This window comes from Brassica napus, chromosome C3 (genome assembly GCF_020379485.1).
Source record: "Brassica napus cultivar Da-Ae chromosome C3, Da-Ae, whole genome shotgun sequence".
NCBI lineage: Eukaryota > Viridiplantae > Streptophyta > Magnoliopsida > Brassicales > Brassicaceae > Brassica > Brassica napus.
The window spans coordinates 11939519-11966121 of NC_063446.1; the positions used below are offsets into that span (position 1 = coordinate 11939519).

General features: G+C 33.4%; 3 protein-coding genes across 4 annotated transcripts; 1 reads left to right on the forward strand and 2 right to left on the reverse strand.

Moving 5' to 3' along the window:
• Nucleotides 1–5556: 5556 nt before the first annotated feature.
• On the reverse strand, nt 5557–10454 carry LOC106409776 (putative nuclease HARBI1). The gene is made up of 3 exons (XM_048752520.1): nt 9847–10454; nt 9685–9753; nt 5557–8045 (listed from the first exon to the last, which is right to left on the reverse strand). Exon 3 carries the CDS (start codon nt 7537–7539, stop codon nt 6250–6252), a length of 1290 nt encoding a protein of 429 aa, XP_048608477.1. The 5' UTR covers nt 7540–8045; nt 9685–9753; nt 9847–10454; the 3' UTR covers nt 5557–6249.
• Nucleotides 10455–10956: 502 nt separating this feature from the next.
• LOC106392627 (nuclear transcription factor Y subunit B-8) lies at nt 10957–12821 on the forward strand. Of its 2 annotated transcripts, none has more exons than XM_013833437.3 (7): nt 10957–11152; nt 11239–11459; nt 11541–11670; nt 11811–11816; nt 11927–12001; nt 12127–12183; nt 12602–12821. In XM_013833437.3, exons 2-7 carry the CDS (start codon nt 11239–11241, stop codon nt 12638–12640), a joined length of 528 nt encoding a protein of 175 aa, XP_013688891.1. In that variant the 5' UTR covers nt 10957–11152; the 3' UTR covers nt 12641–12821. The 2 variants fall into 2 exon arrangements, with proteins under 2 accessions (XP_013688891.1, XP_013688893.1); XM_013833439.3 differs by having other exon boundaries at nt 10983–11152; nt 11223–11459.
• A 228-nt stretch (nt 12822–13049) lies between these two features.
• LOC106392633 (interactor of constitutive active ROPs 2, chloroplastic-like) lies at nt 13050–16211 on the reverse strand. Its single transcript, XM_013833443.2, has 4 exons — nt 15947–16211; nt 15153–15227; nt 14836–15016; nt 13050–14595 (listed from the first exon to the last, which is right to left on the reverse strand). The coding sequence occupies exons 2-4, from the start codon at nt 15170–15172 to the stop codon at nt 13204–13206; spliced, it is 1593 nt and encodes a 530-aa protein (XP_013688897.1). The 5' UTR covers nt 15173–15227; nt 15947–16211; the 3' UTR covers nt 13050–13203.
• Between the last annotated feature and the right edge of the window lie 10392 nt (nt 16212–26603).

Genomic DNA, 26603 nt, shown 5'->3' on the forward strand with positions numbered 1-26603 from the left:
ACCTCTCTCTCAACCAGCTCATCCGCGGATCAGCTCTCTCTCACGGTGGTCCATTCAGATCAATTTGGTGTTTTCTTAAAGGTAAACTAATCTATCCATAAAATCTAAGAACACCACATATCTGAATCCTGATTATTAGATCTATTTGAATCATAAAACTTATAAAAATCTATAGATCTAAAATTATCACAAATATTAATCTTGAATCTAAGATCTATATGAATCTTGATTCTAAAATTATTTGAATCTCTAAAGATCTAAGAATCTCTAAAAATTTATAAAACTTATTAATAATCTAAGATCTATATGAATCTTGTTTCTAAGAACTATTTGAAATTATAAAAGATATTAGAGAAAATCATAAACCCTTTTTAGCTAGCAAGCCTTAAAATTGGTTCCCCTTTCTCCTATTTTGATCCGGATTGACTAAAGGATTGAAACCCATAATCTTTGTTTGGCCGTATTACCGGCTGTATAGCCGGATGAATAAGCTGGCCATCAAAATCTTAATCCCATTTGATGTGCTTACCGATCCAAATCGGCCCTTATCCACATCAAAATCTCAAATCCCCTTGTTTGTTTTATAACCGGATATGTATCTTGATGGCCATTATACATATCAATTCTCTAAATCCTTTTTGCTTGATTTTTATCAATCCCCTAAACTCTAAGCAATAATCGGCTGAACCTCTAAATCCAAATCCGGCCATGATTTTTTTTCCGGCCATGACCTTTTCCGGCCACAATCTTTTCAGCCATAATCTTTCAGTCAAACCCAAAGATATCAAAACTTAAATCCTAATCAATGCATATCTTTGACCATTGATGTTTTATATTGTAACTAATCAAAATTTAAAACTTTTATGATTGTTTTAAATGCATATCTTTGACTAGGTAGTATTTATCAAAATATTATAACATATAGTCTTGATTTAAATAGTTATGACATAGGCTAAAATAAATACTAAGTTGAAATCATTTGATTACATAGTTGTTTGTCAAAATTTATCTAAATCTAAACCGGCCTTGAAATCGGTTCATTATAGTTTGAACAAATGATATAAATTTATCTTGATCTAAAAACCAACCTTGAAAACTGATTTTGTGATGATTGAATTATATACTGATCATATATACATACCTGATAGCATCTATTAGATCAAACATGGATTAGTAAATTGTTAGATCATACACATATCATGAACTGATCATTTCTATGCATCCGCTTGTCATATAGTTTTATTAAAACTGAGCATGCATACATATAATAGATCATTCTAATCATGGGGCATTTAAAATAAAATCTAAATTGGTTCATATTGCTTGCATCTAATTAGATTAAATTGGTTATTTTTAAAGTTAAACATGTTTGTTTAATTTGAAAACATAAACCAGCTTTGAAACCGATTGATTGAAAATCTAATTGAATTTGTTCTAGACATATCCTGAAAATTATAAAATTTTCTTGTCTTGGTTTACCCTGTAAAAGGGGGGAAGGAATCAGTTTTTACTTTATGATCTTTGAAAACCAAATATCCTCATGCATTAGGAATCACATATAGATTGTTTAAGTCCAATGCTTAGTTCTGAACATGCATTCAGCTATTTCTTGATCCATGCATTTGCTTGATTTCATCCATCTTGCTTGATCTCATTTAATAAAATGATGATTGATCCTTATTCAAATTCTAAAGGGCCTTAATACACTATATATATAATCAATCCAATTTGAATTATAATTAAAAGGATTACTAGATGCAATGATCAATTGATCATTCTCATACTAAGATTGCTTAAGCAAATATATTATATGATTTGGGGGAAAGCCTTATTGAAATAATATACATTGATTTATTCTATTGTTTACATAGAATTCTGAGTGCTTGAATTACTCGTTAAATATTCAGATGTAGAGATTTGAACCCTCAGATTACTCTGCCCTAAATCTCTCTGGAGATAATTACCTAGAATGGGTAAAGAATACTCTTGTTGCCCTGAGATCCAGAGGACTCGGACAATGCATCAATGAGTACAATGATATCATTGACAGTGAAAGGCATAGAGCTATAACGATTATTCGTTATCATCTCACTGAGGAATTAAGAGACTTGTATCTCCATGTTGAGGATCCTTGTGACCTTTGGTTACAGTTAAGGAAAAGGTTCAAACCGGTATCATGGTAAAAGGCCAACCATGAATGGGAGATCCTCAGATTCCAGGATTTTGAATCCGTGGACAAATATAATTCTGCTCTGATGGATATTGCTTATAGTCTTGAACTATGTGGTGAAAGGATAACACATTATTCTTTATTATATAAGACCTACTCCACATTCCATCCAAAGGATGTGCTGTTGCTACACACGGCTAAGAAGTTCACCACTTATAATGACCTTTTGTCATATCTTTTGGCTTCTGAACAAAGAAAGCAGAAAATCAAAGATACCATCAACAGATTTGACAAGCTTCAGAAAAGATACATTGAGCTAAAGAATAATGAGATGAGGCCTCCTATAGCTGATGAAGCTGAAGTTGAGCGCCATATGGCAACACATGCATTGTGAAGGCCATATTATATAATTGTCTTTTGACATTCTCATTTTCATGTTTCCTGAGTTTATGTTTCATGAATTGCTTTGATACTTTGCTTTATACACGACTTCATTAATAAAATGAATTACTTTGAGTTCATCATTATCTTATTCAAACTGTTGTTTGATAAGAAACTATATATATATACCTTTATTGTGCCAAGATAAATATGATTGAGGATTAAACCCCAACTCACTTTTCCAAAGAGTTCAAAGAAGCCTTTGACAAATGGCACGACATGCTCTGCCATCCAGGCTCAGTTATAAAATACTCTTGAACTCAACTGGACATTCCTTAAAAGAAAAGAAAAGAAGCTCGACCAAGGCTTTGCCTAAATGACATTATATTCACCCTATAAGGTCTATTGAATTAAGAAGAAAAATGGTTTCCAACAATGGACAAAAGGGAATAAGAGTACCTAAATTAAAATCGCCTAAGTGGTCGAGACTACATTCTCTATTGATCTAGTGATCAATATGATATTAGGCAAATAGCCAGGGCAATCATGTTTGATTAACCCACGAAATTTATCACTTAGATGGCATTACCATACTTAGCCATTCGGATTATGATGCAAATATTTAAAAGGGCACAAATGTTATCCCATAAGATTTCACGTGTGTGCAATATATCTATGCACAAGGGAATTTATTATCCCAAGCACCACGAATTTAAGTATGTTCATGAGGGGGAGTGAGGACAAATCCCATGATACATGACCATACTAAAATCCGTGAAACATGGTCCACAACCATATTACATATTGGTTGAATTTGATATAAAGACCATTACCTATAAGGTTCAAATTCCAAAAGTCCATATGTTTGTGGACACCATGAGTTATAAAAGAATGAACATGCATCAGGCCATAGTAATTATATCAGGCCATATAAGTGATCATAGATATTCCCAGCTCAGACTGATACGGGTCATGAGTCCAGACATATATCATCTTAAGATATTATGAAAGAATCCACCACAAATATATGTTCCATCTAAGATCATGTGATTTTAGAATCTCATAAAGAGGATTGGGAATATATGTTGGATATATATACTTTGTCCATAAGTTTAAAATAAACCTTGAACAAAATGGGTGATCTAATTATAGACCAAGGAACAAGGATTACATAAGGTTTATGAATCCGAATATCCAACAATGAAAGGAGAAAAGTAATAAGCTGGTATAAAAAATGATAAAGAATGGTATCTACCATCTGGTATCAACCATCAATGTCTTGGCAAAGATCCTCGGACTAGAAAATAATTTATAGACGTCCATATGCTACAATGATAGCAAAATAAAATGCCAGACACATTGACCCGAGAGAAAGAATGACTATGTCATCCCAGCTTAGCACCACACGGTTTTGATGTCTTAAAGACACAACCAAGTTGCTACAAATTCTATATAAGATAGACCAAATAAATGTTCCAAATAAAGTTCCATAAATTATAAGGAACCTCAGAAAGAAAGAAATGTGCATGAGATAAAATCCGAGTTTTATTAAAGGAAACCATTCCAGATATTGAGATATAAGGCTGGCCAGCGGAACAACTAGGTACCATACCATATAGCTTGGGACGCCAAGTTATAAGGTTATTAAGGTCCTAGATAATGAAATCTCAAATTGATTTATACCATGTCTGGAACTAAAAGGAACTATATATATATATATATATATATATATATATATATATAAGTGTGTCGACACATACATTCATAGAAAATGCGCAAGTATGTAGCACATGAATACAAAGATAAGTATCGAGGATCATAAACCCACACAAGAGTACTCATAATGAATAATGAAAGAAACGTGGGGTTTAAAATGATATATAAAAGGCGTATTGTATTGGCCATGAATATGTAAACGCCATATGATGCCCAGTGAATATATAAATCCTGAAAGAAGGATAAATCGTGAGACAGACCGGGAAAGGTCTATATAATCCAATGTGGTGGATACTACTAAATATTTCACTACTAATGATGTCTGGAAGAAATTCAAAAGATGTAGTATGCTATATATGACTCACTGGATGATGATGATAATATTATTGGTACCAAAAAGTTTACCAAACGGTATTGAGCTCAGAATCAAAAGATGAGAAAAGAAGTTCTCTTGAACAGCATTTTCCTAAAGTTGTTCATGGACTGAATTAAATTACTACATGTAAGCAAGTGAAGAGTTCTATAAGAACAATTCAAATCAGTCCATAGAAGAATTTTAAATTCCTTGTGTTTTATACTAACCAGCCTAAGATAGGTTAAATGGTTATTCATTAAACCTTAGAAAAGGTTATAGACCATCACCACAAATTAGCCAAATTTTGGTAATACTTATGGTTGGTCGAATTCTCAGCATGAACCAACCAAGCTGTGGTATGAATGAATAAGCTATCATAGAGATAAGCTATAAGATCGAAGCTCATCTTTTGAACAAAAGCTATAGGACCACATTATGCGTCCATATGCGACCCAACGGGTCCGACCATCATATATGAAGATAATGCAGCTTGCATTGCTCAACTCAAAGACGGGTATATCAAAGGTGACCGAACCAAACATATTCTGCCCAAGTTCTTCTTTACCCATGAGTTGCAGAAAGCTGGAGAGGTCAACGTCCTTCAGATCCGGTCTAGTGAAAACTCAGCCGACCTCTTCACCAAATCATTGCCCTCTTACACATTCAGGAAGTTCACGCAACAAGATTGGCACGCGTAGACTCAAGGACCTTCGGTGATGTCCAAATCAGGGGGAGTAATGTGTGTTGTACTCTTTTTCCTTTCTCTGGTTTCCCTTTTTACCACATTGGGTTTTGGGTTTTCCGGGAGAGGTTTTAATGAGGCAACATTAGCACGTTACAAACCCTATATGGTTATGGCATCCAAGGGGGAGTGTTATGACTTATGAAGTGGATGGTCCATAACCTAGACCATACAAGTTCAAGACTAGAGTCCATTGGGAGTTTACATCCAGCCACATGGAAGACCCATTCAACCTTAGTCTTTATGAGTTTGACTATGTCATTATGTATAGTATCTTTGTAATCAATTCCCTCTTTGACTCCACCTTATATGAACTACTATATATAGTGGTGTAAGCAATAAAAAAGATACAATACATTCTCACAAATCTTCTCTCAAATCTTAACAACAAAATAGATATGAATGGGAGATGGTCTTACCGACATGTTTATTATTTGTATATCCAGCAACAAAGAAATATAATTTAATCCGTCCGTAATATCATGATTTTCTTTTAGACAGTGCTAACTAAGCAACATTTTTTTATGTTAAAAAAATGATTTAACTTTGGTTATAACAAAAGTTGTTAAACGTGGTGTTATCTAAGACCATCTGCATTAGTGAACCCCTTATCGGGGTTCATAAGATTTTTTTATTAATTTTTTGATGGGACCATAAATAGTGATGAACCTCTACCTATTGTGCTGCTGCATTGGTGAATCTGAAAAAGGGGTTCATAGAAATAAAATAATATTTTTTTATTTTTTAAAGTTTTCAATATATGACAATACATGAATAAAATATAATAATTTTTAAAATATTTTTTTTTTTAAGATAGATTACATAAACAAATTTATTACAAAAACATATTATTGAATACTTTGAGAATTCTTGAACATACAAATATTATTCATCTTCGTTACCAAATTTTTGCCAAACATTTTCAACTAAATCAGCTTTCAAACGATCATGTTTCTCTGAATCCCGAAGATCATTGCGAATGCCTAGCATATTACCGATATTAAAACTTGTTCTACTTTTCACCTTGGAACTTCTGCTTGTCTCTCCCGACTCGAACTGAGATGTATCGGTTAGAGTGTATCCGCCTCGTTCGTTCTCTACTATCATATTGTGCAATATGACACAAGTTCTCATAATCTGTCCTATTTTTTCCTTGTCCCATAGTAGAACTGGGTTTTTAACTATTGCAAACCTTGCTTGCAATACTCCAAAAGCCCGTTCAACATCTTTTCTGGTGGATTCTTGACGTTCGGCAAATAGCTCTGCTTTAGGACCTTGAGGAAGTCGGATGGATTGGATAAATGTTGCCCAGTTTGGATAGATTCCGTCAGTAAGGTAGTATGCCATACGATATGTGTGGTTGTTGACCTTGAACTTAACTTTTGGTGCTCGACCTTGTAAAATGTCATCAAAAACTGGTGACCGATCAAGAACATTGATATCGTTGAGAGTACCTGGCAAGCCAAAAAATGCGTGCCATATCCATAGATCTTGTGATGCCACAACTTCTAAGACAATTGTCGGCTTCCCTGAACCACGTGTGTACTGGCCTTTCCAAGCCATTGGGCAGTTTTTCCACTGCCAATGCATACAGTCGATCGAGCCTATCATACCTGGAAACCCGCGTGCCTCTCCAAGATCGAGTAATCGTTGAAGATCCTCCGGTGTAGGTCTTCTTAGATACTCATTTCCAAACAAATGTATTATTCCGTTAGTAAAATTTTCCAAACATAAACGTGATGTACTCTCACCAAGTCGGAGATATTCGTCATACATATCTCCCGATTGACCATATGCCAGTATACGTATAGCCGCTGTACATTTTTGAAGTGCAGAAAGTCCGTACCTGCCGTGAGCATTTCTTCTTTGCTGAAAGTATGGAACTTCATTACTTAGGCGATCGACAATGCGAAGGAACAATGGCTTGTTCATTCGAAAACGCCGCCTAAACATGTCTGCTGAATATGTAGGATGATCACTAAAATAGTCGTCCCAGAGCTGTTTCTGTCCTTGTTCTCGATCTCTTTCGATATAAGCTCGTCTATTCCGGGTGTTGGCTTGAACATTAATGATTGAATCGATGAAATTATCAACATGTTGATCCACAATTTCTTCTAAGGCTTCATTTAGAATTTCATCTACTTCATCACTTTCATCACTTGACGAGGTCGACATTGTTTTCCGTTTTTTGTAAATTTGGTCAAGTGTTTTGGAAAGAAAAACACTTTTGGTATTTTTGGAAAGTGAAAAGATAGACAATTGTTTTGGAAACAGAGAAATAAATTGTTTGCAGAGAGATAGAAAATGTTATGGTTTGCAAAGATAATGAAAGATAAAGAAAGATAGGCAATGAGTTTTGATGTTTTTGGTTTCCAGAAACTAGCGAATGATAGTTTTTTTTTTCCTTCTGCTGTGAAGTTTTTCAGATTATGAAAGACATAGTATATATAGAGCATCCATAGAAATACACCCGTGGGTGTTTTGTTTACAAATCCGTGAACCAAGTTTTTAGTACATACACCCGTGGGTGTCTTCATTGCATCCGTGAAACAAGTGAAAAAGAAGTGTAGTCAGAAGGAAAATGCTACACTTTCCGTCAAACAAACTGAGCAACTAGACATAAAACAGACAAAACATAACACTACCCGTGACCTGCAAACTTGTGACTTGATGCCCGTGACCTGCAAAACGAAAAAGAGGAAGGACACAATCAAGTTAGCGAAGCAAATAAAACAAGTTAAAGCCACAGAACAAATGAATAAACAAGTTCAAGCCACAGAACAAATGAATAAACAAGTTCAAGCCACAATCAATTTTTAAAGCCACAATCAAGTTTAAGGCACAATCAAGTTCAAGCAAATAAAACAAGTTAAAGCCACAGAACAAATGAATAAACAAGTTCAAGCCACAATCAATTTTTAAAGCCACAATCAATTTTAAGGCACAATCAAGTTCAAGCAAATAAAACAAGTTAAAGCCACAGAACAAATGAATAAACAAGTTCAAGCCACTGACCAAATCAAAGCATTTCAGATATGAGTTTGTTCTTAAGAGAGACTTCAATATCAGATAGTGTGTCTTCTGGTTTGGCTAGGAGACGGCTAAGGATTTTATTTTTCGATATCTCATTTTTCACAGCTAGGATGTCGTTTATTTGATCAAAAGCTGCTTCATTCCCGTGCTTCCTCCGTTTCGCTGCTTTGCTAGCCTTAACACCAGGAGGCCGCACCTCATCATCCTCGACCACCACCTCCGCTTGATCCTTCCTCTTGTCCGCAGATTCCTTGCCTTTGTCCTTTGCACCATCTTTGGACAGGTAATGTGATCTCCATTTTTGATCGAACCTGAGTTCCCTCCAACAATGTTCTAGACTGAACAATGCCCCATGGTCATTAGTGAAGATTTCATGCGCAACCTTCATTACATCATTCTCGTTTTGACCACTAGCTTGGTTCTTCAAAGCGGCCTCAAAGGATCCTACAAACTTCCCCACCGAGTCGTTCACTCTCCCCCACCTCTGCTTACACTGACTAGACTCTCTAGGAGGACAGCCATTGAGCTGAGGGCTGGCGTTAACGTAGACCTCTATTCTCTTCCAAAATGCCCCTGCCTTCTGGTCATTACCGACAATCGGATCCTTGCTGGTGTTCAACCAAGCACTGATCAGCACCAAGTCTTCTTTTGCCGTCCACTTCCGCCTTTCCAGTGGCTTAGGACCTACAGAGCTCTGACTACTAAAGCTAGGGAACTGAGAAGACTCTACGTCTATTGTTTGTGTGTTCTGTGAAGATGAGAGGTTAACAAAACCGGGAGAGTGGACAAACCCGGTAGAGTTAGCTTAGAGAGGATCCATTTTCGTTTGTGTTTTCTCTAGAGGAGGTCCTATGGTTTTAAACTACTTTTAGCAGAGAACAATTAAACTAAATCTAACTACCAAACATTCATTATAGTTAATGTAAGAATTAATGAATCTACTACATCACAGCTACTACATCACAGCAAAGACATCAAAGCAACGAAATCACAGCAACCAACCACCAAAGGTATGCATTCATTACACATCAAATCATTGTACTTATAGTTGTCGATAAACTTCTAGTTCAGTCTAAGTTCAAATCGGATCATATATATAAGAAAAATTATATTTCTAGTTCAGTTAAAGCTTAAACAGTTTTCATGAGATTGAAAATTACCTATTTTTCAATTTAAAATTAAATTCTACTGCCGTTTTTTCAACTAAAATAAGCCAACCAACCCACATAAACCAACCAACACACATAAAACAATCACTCAAACAGTTTTCATGAGATTGAGGCGTACCTTCTGTTTTTAGTCGAAGCAGACCTTCTGTAGGACACGAACTTTGACATTGAGGTCGTGAACCTGTTCCTGGAAAAAAAGAAAACACTCACAAATGTCAGAATTTTCATCAACGTAAAAGGACACAACTACTGTATTATTTAAAAATAGGAGCATACTCACCTCCAGTGTTTCAATTTGAAGCTTGAGTTTTGCCATCAAAAGAATCACCTCCTCGGACTCCTTCACACGTTTTGTCAGACTCTCGATCTCCTCCTGGACACCAAACACCCAAGGATGACGAAAATGCAACCCATCATCCTTGGTTACAACATAACAAATAGATATCAGAACTATCCATAAGCAAATAACTTATACAAACTGAAAGGGGACTCAGAATCGTTTACCTCGTAGTTCTTGCACGTGAAAAAGCGCTTCCCAGGAAGGCTGTCGTACTCCTCCTTCCCACGAACCTCATTAATGATCCGCAAACCACACAGACACCTCGTCGGAATCCCGTATTGCGCATCAGCCGCGCATTGAAGCATGATGTAGTGCTCCTTTTGCCTCTTCATCTCTCTTCTCTCTTCTGCGGGGTCCATCTGTACCACAAATCACACGATTTAAAACCCTAAAACGAGCCTCTTAATTCGATTAAGTACCCTAAGTCCAAACCGCATGACGAATTAGAACCATAAATCGAAAACCCCCTTTTCGATTTGGAACCCTAACTCGATCGAAACAATGGAAATCGATTTCGCTTTGGACCACAAAATCGATTGTATGAAACCGTTAATATACTCGATTCTCACCTGAGCTTGTGGAGGAGATAGTCCGCCGTCGATTAGATGGACAAAAGCTCCGGCGTCGCCGTCGTTGGAAAAATCACCTCGGAGGCGGAGTAAAATGAGAAAGAAGACAAAATGAAAAACAGATCGCGAAACCCTTGTTTCGCTTCCGTCTACAATAAAAAACACCTCCAATGACCTCTTCCCACGTGGCGTGAACCCGTCTCATACGGTATCATTCGGACGACCCGGTTCACCAAATATCGGGCTTTTTATAATTTTAAAAATACGAAAGACCCTTAGATCCCGAGCCCATGAACCCGTCATGACCCGCCAATGCAGATGCCCTAATGCTTTTCAGTGCAAACCAAAATAAACCAACTTTTTTTATTAAAAAAAAAACAACAAATGGTTAAATAGTAGTAACCTTAAAGACTAGGAAGACAGGTGGCAAGAGTGGATTTGGTAGAATATGAACCAGCGAGGAAAAGAAGAAGAGAAAGAATATATAAAATATTAAAGGAAAAAAACGAACGGTGGTGATAAAAAGAGAGAAAAGTCAGAAAACCTAATATCTCAAATCGCAGAGGATCTCATCTCTCCAGCGTCCGATTAATCTCTCTTCCCAGCATCCTTGCTTCCTCCTCCAATCAACACCTCTCTATTTCACTCCCGCGCCTTTTTTTCGAATTCTTCTTCTGGTAATTCAAACCATCTCCTCTCTCTCTCTCCATTTTGCTTTTTGTTTAATCTCTAATTGGGAGATGTTAGGGTTTGTTTGTGTTAGATGGCGGAGTCGCAGGCCAAGAGTCCCGGAGGCGGTGAGAGCGGCGGAGACCAAAGCCCTAGGTCGTCGTCGCACGTCCGCGAGCAAGACAGGTTTCTTCCGATTGCGAACATAAGCCGAATCATGAAAAGAGGGCTCCCTGCTAATGGTAAGATCGCTAAAGACGCCAAGGAGATTGTCCAGGAATGCGTCTCCGAGTTCATCAGCTTCATCACCAGCGAGTAATGCCTCCCTTCTTCCTTCCTTTTTCTTTTTTTTTTCTGTTTTTTGGTTGATGAAATGATCATTTTTTGGATGAGCAGAGCGAGTGATAAGTGCCAAAGAGAGAAACGGAAGACCATTAATGGAGATGATTTGCTTTGGGCTATGGCCACTTTAGGTTTTGAAGACTACATCGACCCCCTCAAGGTTTACCTCACTAGATATAGAGAGGTAATCTTCTGCTAGTTATGGAGGAGTACTTAGTCTTTGATATTTCGTGAAAAGTTCTTTATTTTTTCAACTCACTTACTCTGTTTTTCTCTTTTCCTTTTTTTCTTTTTATCTACGACTTGAAACTTGGAAAATCACAGATGGAGGTCAGTGGTTCTTCTCTTCTACATTCCTAATACTTGTAAACATGTTGATTGTTTTTCGCGAATCATCTACTATTGTGGAAGTATTGATTCTTCGCTCATCTCCTCTTTAGGGCGACACAAAGGGATCAGCAAAAGGTGGGGATGCAAATGCAAAGAAAGGTGGCCAATCAAGCCAAAATGGCCAGGTACTTTTCTCCAAAATCTCATGCCTTTTTGTCTTTGCGTTGAAGAAATCTACCTGCGCGTTTCCTCTCTTTTCCTTTAGTAAAGACGCAATTTAGTCTCTGACATGACGGAGTTTGTTTACCAGTTCTCGCAGCTTGCTCACCAAGGCTCTTTCTCGCAAGGTCCTTACGGCAGCTCTCAAGTAACTTTTCCTCTCCTCTCTTTCACACACATAACGATACACACCCTTCTCTTCTTTCTTCTTGTTCACTTAGTATATCCCGCTTCGTTACTTACTCATCAGATTCTTAAGCGCCTCATTTCCTCTGTATCCATAGCGTAAACAGAATCACAAAACCTTACAAATCAATAATCATTTTTCAGCTACACACATAACAACACAAATCGTTAGCTAGTGACTCTAAGTTTTAAAATGGATGATCATCGTTGCCCCTTAAAGAGTGCTGTGCATACGTAGAATGATTTTTTTTATTTTTTTGTGATTAGAGCTCTACAGAACCGAAAACCATGTAAAGCATCTTATGTTATGTGATTAGAGCTCTACAGAACAAAACTATGAAGTAAATATCCATATATATGACTTTGGTATGTAAATGTAGGGTCAGCATATGATGGTTCCAATGCCGGGCACAGACTAGTATATCATGGTGTTCCCACACGGCTCGTCTGTATATTATTGTGTTGTTGTTGTAAAAGGATGCGTTTTTGCTATGCATAACTGTAACAATAATCATCTCATTGTTTGTTTTCCTTTGGATTGTTCTGAACAAGTCAAAGTATTCTTATTTATATTTGGTTTGTGGATTGTTTCATGCAAAACTAGAGTCTTAAAGGCCATTCCTATAATAGTAAGACGAACAACTGTTAATAGTAGTCTGAATGAATCAACAACTGCTAGTAGGACCAAGTCTGGAAAGTCCCAAGCCACAAAGTTCTCGTTTCAAGGACCCCCAGGCTGATTGTCTCAACTTCTAGCGCAGTGATGAAGCTAAGTAACCTGCAACTTAAGCTTTGATTTGCACTTGCTGTCCGGTCACAAAACATAAATTGGTAACAACAAAGATGAGATTCATCAATATATATCAGAGTTTGAGCTTAGTCAATAAGAAAAAAAGAAGTGAATATAGTTCGCACCAACAACGACAACAAAGCTTACAACATTAAAGACAACAATGGTAGTTTTTTTTCCATACATTAGTTATCACTTCTGGCTCTTCTTCAGTAACACACCAAACTTCTTAAGCATACTCCCATTCTTCTTCTTCGGCGAAGACAAGTCATCATCAGTTTCATCCATATAAGGCGACATTCTCACGTTCCTCCTCAACGGACTCTCCAGCGACCCTGTTCTCTCCACGTACTTTCCATTACCGCTCTTGTTACCATCAGAGATCATAGTAGCTGCTGCTTCTGCAGCTTTCCTCCACTGATCACACTGAACCTTGAGTCTCCTTAGCTCACCTTCTAGCTCCGTGTTACTGACTTGTGCTGCCCCTAGCTCTTCTATCGCTTTCTCACGTCTCTTCGCACTCTTATCCGCTTCTTCCTTCAGACTCTCAACCCTCTCTAAGGCCTTGTTCTTCTCGCTCTGCACCTTCTCCATCTCGCTCCTGAGGCTCTCGTTTTGGGACATTACACTCTGCAGCTCCATCTCCTTGTCCATCAGATCTGATTCCACCTTCTTGAGCTCTCCTGTAACCTCACGCCCTTCTGTTTCTTTAATTTTCAAGTTGAGCAACTCGTTTTCATCAGCCAGTATCCTCACCTTAGCTTCCTTATCCATTAACCTTTCATGCAAAGCCTCTCTTTCACCTTTGGCTCTCTTCAGTTCTTCCCCTAACTCAGCCTCTCTCTCATAAGCACTTCTTATCTGCAACGTGCTTTGCACATACTCTTCTTGGTACCTTCTCTCAGTCACTTCCACCGCAGATTTCAGGTGGCTAATCTCATCCCTCGCAGCGTTTATCTCTTCTTTGAGCTCTTCCACTGATGACGAGTCCTCCTCGAGCTGTCTCACGAGCTTCTCTAGCGACTTCACCTCCGATTTGGACTGCTCTAGCTCGGTTGTAAGGGCGTTACAAGCTTCCGACACCTTCATACCGTCCGAACGCAGCATCTCGAGCGTCAAGTTAGCTATCTCTAACTGCTTTTCGGTTGATGAAACAATCTCATGAGCTCTAGCTTCTCCTTCCTTTGCGTCATACAGTTCCCCTCTAAGTTCCTCAACAAGAGACAGCATCCTCAAGTTCTCAAGGGACTCAGATTCAGAGAGCTGTGCTTTCAGTTTCTGAACATCGCTCATTGCAGAAGCTAGAGAAGTTGAGTCCATGGCATGCTGTCTCTGCATTGCTTCGAGTTCGGACTGCCATGTTTTGTCTCGTTCCTGAGAGAGTTTGCGAAGCTCGTCGATTCTTGAGTCCTCGGAGGCGTTGATCTCCATGAGCTGATGTTTTGTCTCGTTTGCATCATCTTGAGCTTCTTTCTTTGAAGCTTCTGAAGCGTTTAGCTGTTCCTTTGCCTTCTTTAGCTCCTCTTGCAGGTGAGATATCTGAGATGCTACTTCGGGTGTTCTCCCTGTCCGTTTCTTCTGAATCTTGCATTACAAAAGCAACAGAAAATACAAACAACTCAACTACACAGACAACTTTTGATGTTTGATTAGCTGTTGTAAGAAGCAATACATAGACAAACTTAAACATCTAAGAGAGCTTTAGCAGAACCAAGATTTGAGCCCCATGCTCTCAACAACACAAGCTAATTCTTGTGAGACCAGTATGAGTCAAATCATATAGGTAATGATCAAGAAAAGCAAGGTGCAAAGAGCTATAAGTACCTCATTTACAGGGGTTCTTGGAGAACGGCGATCAGCAACTACCTTTGGGCTCTGAGCTTTTGGTGTCCTTGTTTTTGGGTTGGGAGATGAAACCGGATCAGTTTCTGCAGTTTTGAGCTTACGAGCAGTTCTAGGAGTTGCTGTAGGAGATTTCTTATGAGGCACCTCCAAAGATCCCGGCCTATCATAGTCACAATAAAAGCTAAAGCATAAGCAAAAAAAATACAAAAGAGGCAAGTACAAGAACCACTAAAAGCTCCAAAATCTCTAAGAGAAACAGCAAGCAGACAAAGCTTTGGACTAGTGATGATTATCACCTCGGTTTTGGAGACTGCATTGCTTGGTATTAGAGAGTTTTAAAGGCACTCTCTTTTGGATATAGTCAATACCTCCTGTGAAGAACATGAATGTGTGAGAAAGAAGCAAAGAAATACACATATAAGTTTATCATAAGCATATACAACAAACTCAACAGAAGTAGAAAGCTTAAGCAAGTATACAAGAAAGGGAAAAAGAAGCCCTAACAAACTACACAAATACAAAAAGCTTCAAAGAGACTCCATTTAAAACTAACTACCACTACCACCAAACCATTACAACAAGACAAACATAAAAAAGAAACTGTTCACAGTCAAGAGAAAGGAGATGTTTCCATCTAATCACATAGATAAGCCGCAATTACAAGCAAAGAAAGTACATTTATATTCCACTTTAGATCTTTTTTTAGTTGTCAAGTCATCTGTTTTGTCTTCAAATTTTGGAATCTTTCGTGGGAGAAAATAACAATTATTGTCATTTTCTCATAAAAACAAATTTGAAAAACAACAGAAACCATTTGCCTTTTCTTTTCCTTGAAAGCATTATAAAAATATTTTTGGTTGAAACTTCAAAGTTCAAGAACAAAAAAAAAAAGCTGTAAATTTTCAGAAGAGAGTAAACATGGTAATTAACATAAACCCTCAGAGATTTACAGTTTCAGCAGCATAATAATTGCATAAATCAACTGATTAAGCACACATAAATTAGGATTTTTCAAACACACCAAAGAGAAAACCTATTTGAAAACAAATTGAAAGAAGAGAAAGAAGTAGTGGTGTTCGATGTTTTTCACCTGCAAGCAAAACTGTGGCTCTTAGCTTCTTCCTCTTTTGGTCTGGACTGCTTGAAGAACAGAGAGAGATCGGAGATGCCAAAAAATGGAAAGATTCACACGAACTAACTTCCAAGAGACTGTGTTATTCAGACAAAATGAGCTTCTGACATCATCTTCTTCCTCTTCCTCTCTCTCTTTGTCCCTAGTGTTGTTCTCTCGCTGGACTCTCTACTCGTCCCCCAAGTCTATTTCTTTTTCCAGTGAACTGTTACAATTAAACTCCAGAAAGAGACAGAGAGACTATGAAGAAAAATAGAGTTCTATGAAATTATTATTTTACCCCTTCAATACCTTTTGTTTTATTTACCCAACTAGGTTAATCCGCGCAAGAACGTTATATATATAAATTATTTTATGTATTATATGTTTTAAATATTATAAATAATATATATATATATTGAATAATTAAAAAGCTTGTAGCTATTACGTATATAATTAAATTGGTGTGAACATATAAATAAATTTTATTAATCCAAACAATATTTATAGGATATATAATTAAATTAAAATGATATTAACATATAGTATATTTTTAATATTACTGTCTATTAAATGATGTTTTCTATTCATATGGTTTTTTGGTCATTTGTATCTTTTGTATCAAAAAAATTAAATTACTAATAACAAAAATTTCATTATGGGATCAATTGTTTTAGTAATTTTTATTTTTTTTTTAAATTAAGTTGTGAATGTTTGTTCAAAGCTTTTATCAAAAAAATTGTTCAAAGTAAATTTCAAAATTAAAATATTTATATATTTTATATAGTTTAATTAAAAACAATATATATATATATATATATCTTTTAATATTAATAATTAATTAAATTAGGTTTTTTACTTTATGATTTTGCAAGCATTTGTATCTTGTCATAACAAAAATTTTAAACCATAGATCACAAAATTTGAATGTGAGACTTTTAACAGTTTAAGTAATTTATAGTCATTTTTTAAAATTCAAAATATAACATATACAAAAAAAAATTATTATATGGTTAATGTGGTTGTTTAATTTATTTTAATAGTTTAAAATTAAACAAATATGATCTAATTTACACTAATTTTTATCAAATCTTTATTATTGAAAATCATTAATTGTCATATATATAGTTTAGCTACATTAGGCAATTCCGTAATTTTTATTTAAAGAAATAATAAAGAACATTAATAATGAATTTATTGTTAGTTTAATAAAAAAATTATTATATAATTAGATGAACCAACATATTTTTCTAATGATTCTAAGAATCATTTTAATGATAACATATGGCTATAAAAAAAAGTCGAAATGTTTCTAAATTAATATATAAGTGATTCTATTTCCGATCTTGAAGGATTTAAGTTGTCTAGAAGTACGCGTAAGAAAGTTATATTAATGTTAGGTTATGGATAATTAAGGTTTAGTATAAATTGAAATAGTTCTGTTTTGAAACGTGGTTGAGACTTTTGAGAAAACCGTAAGATGTAGAACTATTATTAATTTAATATGTTACGGAGATAAATCATTTTCTTTTTGAACGAATGGAGATAAATCATTTAAAAGTGATTCCATATATATACAGTAATTGAAAAGTTAGGAATACCTTATATACACACATATATAAATAAAAAATAATGTAAATGTATTTAACCTATCAGGATTATTGGTAATTCTTAATGATGAAAATGTATTATATACCCCCTTTTTTTTTTGAAACACTGAAAATGTATAATATACATGCAACAAGAATCACGGGTATATTGGAAACCCCTAGTCATGAAACAAAAGCAGGTTAATGCTCTTTTACTATTAAAGTAGGAAATTGTATTATTTTATTATGGTCAGAAACAATTGGGAATGTAAATGAATTCCCTACTCTACACTTCAGAACGACAAATCTATAATTTTCGTTTGAAAATAGTGTCGTTTTATAATATTCTTTAGTTTAATTTTCTATTCACTACAATATGAATAGATGTATAGATAATGATGTTTTTATTTGGAAATATATAATATTAAATATATTTTTAATATGTGTGTATAAATCTAAAACGACAATTAAAATAAAACAGATGGAGTATAACTTAAACAATTTTTTATGACTAATTCAAATGATTTAAGTAAATGTTGATGATTGTAGATGTTCTAAATAGTAAGAATATTCAACATTTCATATTTTTTAACTAGTTTAAGATTCAGCTTGATACCTATCTGATTATCAAACATAGGAAAAATTTGCCACAATTTGCAAAAAAGGCATGTTTACTATCAAAGAAACTTTTGGAACCGTTTCTTAACTTTTTTTTAACCAGCCATTTAATAGTTTTTCATTAATTGATGAACTTTAACAATTGTTAGAATCACCTAATTACAAAATAACTAAAACACTACCAATACAAGTTTGTCAGAAAGATACTACCAATACAAGTTTGTCAGAATTAAGATGCAAATATTTAAATATATTGACCATTAAACACTGACACTGAAAGAATACAATTCTCAATAGTTCAAAAAGAGAATTCAATTCTCGTGGGACTGATACTTTCATCAAGTTAGAAGAAACGAGGAGGTTGATGACAAAAAAAAAAGAAGAAGAAACAAGGAGTAAACCAGTAAAACGAGATGTAAACTAGATGAATTGAAAGATAGGAGTCAGAGTCACGTGACATTTTCGGCCTATGGCTGGTTAGTTTTTTTTTTTTTAATTAAATGTTAAAATTTTATATCAATTTTAAATTTTTTGACAGAAAATACACAAATACAAGTAACAAAAAATTTAACCAAACAATAACAGGATAAAAGAAAAAAAAGCAACACCGAACTACCAGTCGAAAAACTGAAGTCGAAGCTTAACCAAAACCGAGCATTTCCAAATGGTGATGATATATGTGATGAAACATGAGACCACGTCTTGGTAATTTTGGCTTCCTTGCAACGCTGCTCCAATTGATTGGTACTACCTCCAGAAAACTTTGCAAACTCAGTCGTCGGAAACCACATCTCCCAACTACCACCGGCAGTAGGAAACACTGATCTCTAAGAACCACACACCTCTCCAACAAGTAACTCCAAAAGCGCTATCTGGAAAGACCCGCCTAGACTTCAAGTAGCCACACTTATTTGGTTCGACCTCGGAAACTAACGCGAGCCACAACAAAAAACAGGTACGGTGAGAGCCACATTTTGATGTCGTTCTTCCAAACCTACAACACGGACCGAAGATCAACCCACCGATGCGAGAAAGGGATCTAACAGTGGTGTTGGAATGATCAATCTTCACACGAGCCTCCCACGAAGAACCGTCACTCCAATGATCAAAAGGAGCTCCGAGTAAACTGCCTCGCGCTAACACTGAGAACCGGAGCTAGCTCCACGGAGCTCACAATGTATGACTGGTTAGTTGCTAACGCTAATATTATGAGTCACAGTACAAGCCCCTATAGTTTTCTAATTATCTTTTTAATTGTTTGAGTAAATCAAGGTTTAGAAATGCCTTTCTCTGATATACTTTAGTAGTATATATTAACTCCCATCCTCTACCTTTTTGGCCAAAAAGATGCACCTAATCCCTCGTATAGATTAACGCCTACACACATTAAAATAAAACTTTTAAATCAGTCAATTAAATTCAAGAAATAGATACTCAAATCATACAACAAAGCCAACTCCACGATAAATTATCCAACGAATGAAAAGAAGTCGACCGCATAATATCAAACTGTTAAGTTAAGATAGAGTATCACTGACCCAACAAGCACATATAACAGCCACTGAAAAAAGGTTAGAAAAAAAAAGTTGAATCGGACTCCTAAAAACCGAAAAATATAGATTGGAAGAAAGATAAATATCGATTAACTCATTTTTGTTTTTTTTTATGATTTAGTTTTTAATCTGTGTATACTTTGGTGAAGTAGTACACTAGTACTCACATATGTTAATAGGTTAGGTATAGTAGTTTGGGACTCTATCCACTACTGTGTTTCTCTTGTCGGGGATCCTATGAATTCCCAGTTGCCACCGCAATAGGTAACCGAGAGTTAAATGCAACCATTTTTTTCAAAAAGAAAGAGAGTTAAATGCAACCAGCCTTTTTATTATACTCTATGTCATAGTGTATGTAATTTGATTTATGAGATTGATATCCCCAAATTTTGGTCGGTCCATGAACTGTTATTCCATGTGCACATGCTGTTTTAACGCTATTGACCTTGACAGTCCATATCTTAGGCTAGATAATCTAATGACCACAATGTATGGCGTTATTATAGATAACCGATGATTATGGTCTATTAAGGCATTTTCATCCCTATTCCATTTTTTTCTTTTAAAATAGAATAAAAAGTGAATATAGACTAAGGAATGCTCCAACCCAACTCTATATCTCACTCCATAATGAAATTTACTCTATAAATGAAGTAATCTATTTTTGTCTGTTCATCACTCCATTATGGAGTAGGAAATGAAGTAGGGTTAGGGTAATTTTACTCAATTTTTATTTTTACTCTATTTTGGAGAAAAAAATGGAGTTTTACATTCGAGATACTCTTAATTACATTGCAACTATAATTGTGTCAGTTAAAATAACTGACTTTGAATATATTTCCTTTTAGCAATCACCTTGTTTAATATCAGTATTTTTTATGGATTGCCATCTCAAGTGTTACTCCGATCACACTTCTTATGTCAATAAATGGATCAAATAATAAATATTCTTTTACTATAGATGACTGAACTCAGTGAACTCGGGCGCGAATATGATGAAGGGTTTTGTGAAAGAACTCTCCGTACAAAAAACAAGAAGACAATTTCAAGAACACACAAATGGTTTGTAAGAACAATTCAGTTTCTTAGTTTACACGTTAGAGGATTCAGAAACACCTTCATACTTATTTTTGTAGTTTAAACACGTTCAAAAAGAGAAGTTTTCACTTTTGTAGGATATATAAATTTTGGTGGGATCATCAAATAGGATCATCAAACAGGATCGAACAAAAACTTATCAACGTTCTTGTTTTGCTTGAGAAACAAAACTGTGACCACAGCTTATATTTTCATATCGGTTTCAATCACAATAGTAGTTCTTAAATCTTAACTACATTACATCAATTTTAAATGGACTCTGCCTATACAAACAAAAAACATGCTATTATGATTAATATCATGCCACTTTAGCAACTATTCTTTTTTTCTATCAAACCTTAATCTAAATAAAGCTTAGCAGTTAGCCCCTAACCTTAAAAAAAAGTTGTTCACCAAAGTAGCCGCACTGGCTAAAGCACCCACACCATCAAAAGCAAAATGGGAAAAATGGAAAATAAACACAACCGATATAAACATACATACACACCAAAGCGACTTAAGATAGAAAACACAACAAGTGTAGAACAATTCAGATGAACTGATGAAGCCATAGAAATCAGAGGACACATTCGCTGAACTACTGCCAAACATGTGCCGCATCAACAAATACATTAAAATCAAGAAATTTAGCTACAGAGGTGGTCACGTACTATTAGATCGGTACGTATGGCTAAAAAGTAATGTATTTTTTCACTTATTTTGAACCGATAAAGAGGTCAAGATCTATACCTTTCTACTACCATTAATGATATTTGGCATTTCTTATACAATAATTAAACAAGTCTATAGTTTATCCTTGCTCTAGTTTGTCCTTGCTCGCTTCGGTCTTTAGTCTGGACCGTTTCGGTGGGACCAGGACACTCGGTTATAAAAAAAAAATCTATAGTTTGACCCCAAAAAAAACTAAACAAGTCTATTAATTAGACAGCAAATGAGACTACCAAAATTATTTGCCGATAATTTAATAGAATAAGAATACAAATTCTTATAATAATGTAAATGATTGTAAAGAGAGATGTGACACATGGAGAAATACCCAACTGGTTTGGCTTCTCACAACTAAACAAACACGATGATGATGATTTGGCTTGTGGCGTCAACAAGTTGATAAATAATAGTTAACTAGGATAAGACCTGCGTCTTGCGCAGGGTGAGTTTATTTGTATATATTATCGATAGTTTTTTTATAGATTTGATCATTTTATTGGATATATAAAATATTTTTTTTTTTTGTTGTTATTATAAATTCTTTCCGATAGATCGGATCAATTTTTATTAAAAAGAACGGAACAAAACTATAATTAATACATCATGGGTTGATCGGATTAGACATTAAACAAATTATGACATAAAAACCTTATTTTTCCATCGAACACATCTTGAAAAAAGTGAACAATATTGTTTCACAGTTAAATTATTTTGACTTTTATCTTCCATATGGTTTGAAAGTTTTCAAATCAACCATCGAATTAATACATGTCATTTTAATATTTTTAGTCGTTATACTTAAGGAAAACTTACATTTTTGTAATTTAAAGTCGTTTTAAAAAATTCAAAATATAACATATAAGAAAAAATATAACATATAAGGTGTCCTCATTTTTGTATTTTAAAGTCGTTTTAAGAAAAAAATATAACATATAAGGTTTCCTCATTTTTGTAATTTAAAGTCATTTTAAAAAATTCAAAATATAAAATATAAGAAAAAATCTAATTTTTTTAATTATATGGTTAATGTGATTGTTTTTTTTTTAATAATATAAAATTAAACAAAATGAAGAAGGATGCAAAAATTGTTATCAAATCTTTATTATTCATAATCATTAATTGTCATATATATGTAAATCATATTAGGTAATTTCGTAGCTTTTATTTAGAGAAAGAATACACACTTTTATATTTTAGGTTAATATAATGTTCTATAGTGGACATTAAACAAATTATGACATAAAAACCTTATTTTTCTCTCGAACACATTCTTGAAAAAGTGAACATTATTGTTTTCACAGTTGAATTATTTTGACTTTTATCTTACATATGGTTTTGAAAGCTTTCAAATCAACCATCGAACTGATACATGTCATTTTAATGTTTTTATTCATATACTTAAGGAAAACTTGCATTTTTATAATTTAAAATCGTTTTAAAAAATTCAAAATATAACATATAAGAAAAATATAACATATAAGAAAAATATAACATATAATGTGTCCTCATTTTTGTATTTTAAAGTCGATTTAAAAAAAAAATAACATATAAAGTTTCCTCATTTTTTAATTTAAAGTCATTTTAAAAAATTCAAAATATAACATATAAGAAAAAATCTAGTTTTTTTATTATATGGTTAATGTGATTGTTTATTTTTTTAATAATATAAAATTAAACAAAAATGAAGAAGGATGCAAAAATTGTTATCAAATCTTTATTATTCATAATCATTAATTGTCATATATATGTAAATCATATTAGATAATTTTGTAGCTTTTATTTAAGGAAGAATATACACTTCTTATATTTTAGGTTATTATAATGTTCTCTAGTGGACATTAAACAAATTATGACATAAAAACCTTATTTTTTCATCGAACACATTGTTGAAAAAAGTGAACAGTATTGTTTTCACAGTTAAATTATTTTGACTTTTATCTTCCATATGGTTTTGAAAGCTTTCAAATCAACCATCGAATTAATACATGTCATTTTAATGTTTTTAGTCGTATACTTAAGGAAAACTTATATTTTTGTAATTTAAAGTCGTTTTCAAAAATTCAAAATATAACATATAAGAAAAAATCTAACATATAAGAAAAATATAACATATAAGGTGTCCTCATTTTTGTATTTTAAAGTCGTTTTAAGAAAAAAATATAACATATAAGGTTTCCTCATTTTTGTAATTTAAAGTCATTTTAAAAAATTCAAAATATAAAATATAAGAAAAAATCTATTTTTTTTTATTATATGGTTAATGTGATTGTTTGTTTTTTTAATAATATAAAATTAAACAAAATGAAGAAGGATGCAAAAATTGTTATCAAATCTTTATTATTCATAATCATTAATTGCCATATATATGTAAATCATATTAGGTAATTTCGTAGCTTTTATTTAGAGAAAGAATACACACTTTTATATTTTAGGTTAATATAATGTTCTATAGTGGACATTAAACAAATTATGACATAAAAACCTTATTTTTCTCTCGAACACATTCTTGAAAAAGTGAACATTATTGTTTTCACAGTTGAATTATTTTGACTTTTATCTTACATATGGTTTTGAAAGCTTTCAAATCAACCATCGAACTGATACATGTCATTTTAATGTTTTTATTCATATACTTAAGGAAAACTTGCATTTTTATAATTTAAAGTCGTTTTAAAAAATTCAAAATATAACATATAAGAAAAAATATAACATATAAGAAAAATATAACATATAATGTGTCCTCATTTTTGTATTTTAAAGTCATTTTAAAAAAAAATATAACATATAAAGTTTCCTCATTTTTTAATTTAAAGTCATTTAAAAAATTCAAAATATAACATATAAGAAAAAATCTAGTTTTTTATTATATGGTTAATGTGATTGTTTATTTTTTAATAATATAAAATTAAACAAAAATGAAGAAGGATGCAAAAATTGTTATCAAATCTTTATTATTCTTAATCATTAATTGTCATATATATGTAAATCATATTAGGTAATTCTATAGATTTTATTTAAGGAAATAATACACACTTCTTATATTTTAGGTTAATATAATGTTCTCTAGTGGACATTAAACAAATTATGACATAAAACCTTATTTTTTCCATCGAACACATTCTTGAAAAAAGTGAACAGTATTGTTTCCAAAGTTAAATTATTTTGACTTATATCTTCCATATGGTTTTGAAAGCTTTCAAATCAACCATCGAATTGATACATCTCATTTTAATGTTTTTAGTCGTATACTTAAGGAAAACTTACATTTTTGTAATTTAAAGTCGTTTTAAAAAATTCAAAATATAATATGTAAGAAAATTCTAACATATAAGAAAAAATAACATATAAGGTGTCCACATTTTTGTATTTTAAAGTCGTTTTAAAAAATATATAACATATAAGGTTTCTTTATTTTTGTAATTTAAAGTCATTTTAAAAAATTCAAAATATAACATATAAGAAAAAATCTAATTTTTTTATTATATGGTTAATGTGATTGTTTAAGTTTTTTTAATAATATTAATTTAAACAAAAATGAAGAAAGATGCAAAAATTGTTATCAAATCTTTATTATTCATAATCATTAATTGCCATATATATATCATATTAGGTAATTCCGTAGCTTTTATTTAAGGAAATAATATACACTTCCTAAAATGGTTAATATAATGTTCTCTAGTGTTATATAATTATGGAATAATGTGACACCGTTAGATTAAACTATACTTTATATTAGATGTTATAGAATTCTTTGAAATAGAATTTAGAAGGTTTAGAGTGCCACCTAGGATTTGGGTTTTTTTTTAATTAATACAAAATGAAGGTTCTAATTTTTCAAATGATTCTCAATTAATATATAGGGGATTATTTTCCCCAAGTTGACCACTATTTTTTTGTAAGATACTTTGTTTAAATGGTAGACATTGTAGTTAGAAAATCTCAAAATTGTTAAATTTCAAAAACTGGAAATCAGAACCAATTGATAAATTAGTAATTAGAAATTAATAAATTGAGCTATGTTTTTAATCTTTGATATATTATTCTAGATCTCGTCGTATGTTTGATGTTAGACTTTTAACATGTTTTGTAAAAATGGTCATTAGTTCTGTTTAGTCTCCAATTTGATAGCATTGTATGATTTGATAACATATCTTACTTAGATGTCAATTACTGGAAGATGATATCATGTTAAGTTCTAAGAACTTTACCATATATATCAATATATATAGTTCTAAGTTCTAAGAACTTTACCATATATATCAATATATCATACTTTCGACGTTGAGTTCTTAACAAATTTTGTATCTACGTACCTATCATAATGATGTAAATTAATGATCTAGTTTTAGATGATTTTAAATCACTCCCGAATACAAACAAATGATTAAAAATGATTTTTAAAAACTCATCTAACACACAAATGATTGGAAAAAAAAACTCATCGGACCTTTAGACGACTTTATTATATCTCAATCCATAACGATTTGATATTTCTTCTTATTGATTTCAAACCATTAACATACATAGTTACATACATACATACATTCATACACACGCATATGATTATTATTATCTTTCACAACATTATAATCATTTAGAGTTCACATAACGACAATCCTTCCTTATCTCCCCTTGGTCACCGGTGAGAGGGTTGGTCTCGGACAAGAGCCTGACACCGCGTGAGAATTGTTCATGGAAGTAACCATTGTCCGCAGCCATCTTGGCCACAAAAGGTGCCGTCCTCGGGTCGCTGGCTAGCTCATCATCGATGACCAGGAGCCCTCTATGAGCCATGATGTTCTTGTAATACATATTGTCCACAACCATGGGAGTCTCACGGTCATTAAATTTTTTGACAGAAAATACACAAATACAAGTAACAAAAAATTTAACCAAACAATAACAGGATAAAAGAAAAAAAGCAACACCGAACTACCAGTCGAAAAACTGAAGTCGAAGCTTAACCAAAACCGAGCATTTCCAAATGGTGATGATATATGTGATGAAACATGAGACCACGTCTTGGTAATTTTGGCTTCCTTGCAACGCTGCTCCAATTGATTGGTACTA

Bases quoted from the DNA above. Each gene is read 5' to 3' on its own strand.
- LOC106409776 (XM_048752520.1), bottom strand. From the start codon at position 7,539: ATGTCGACCTCGTCAAGTGATGAAAGTGATGAAGTAGATGAAATTCTA.
- LOC106392627 (XM_013833437.3), top strand. From the start codon at position 11,239: ATGGCGGAGTCGCAGGCCAAGAGTCCCGGAGGCGGTGAGAGCGGCGGA. The intron at 11,460-11,540 runs GTAATGCCTCCC...TTGGATGAGCAG, and splicing joins ATCAGCTTCATCACCAGCGA to AGCGAGTGATAAGTGCCAAA. The intron at 12,184-12,601 runs GTAACTTTTCCT...ATGTAAATGTAG, and splicing joins GTCCTTACGGCAGCTCTCAA to GGTCAGCATATGATGGTTCC.
- LOC106392633 (XM_013833443.2), bottom strand. From the start codon at position 15,172: ATGCAGTCTCCAAAACCGAG. The intron at 15,017-15,152 runs GTGATAATCATC...TGACTATGATAG, and splicing joins ATGCAGTCTCCAAAACCGAG to GCCGGGATCTTTGGAGGTGC. The intron at 14,596-14,835 runs GTACTTATAGCT...TTGTAATGCAAG, and splicing joins CAAGAACCCCTGTAAATGAG to ATTCAGAAGAAACGGACAGG.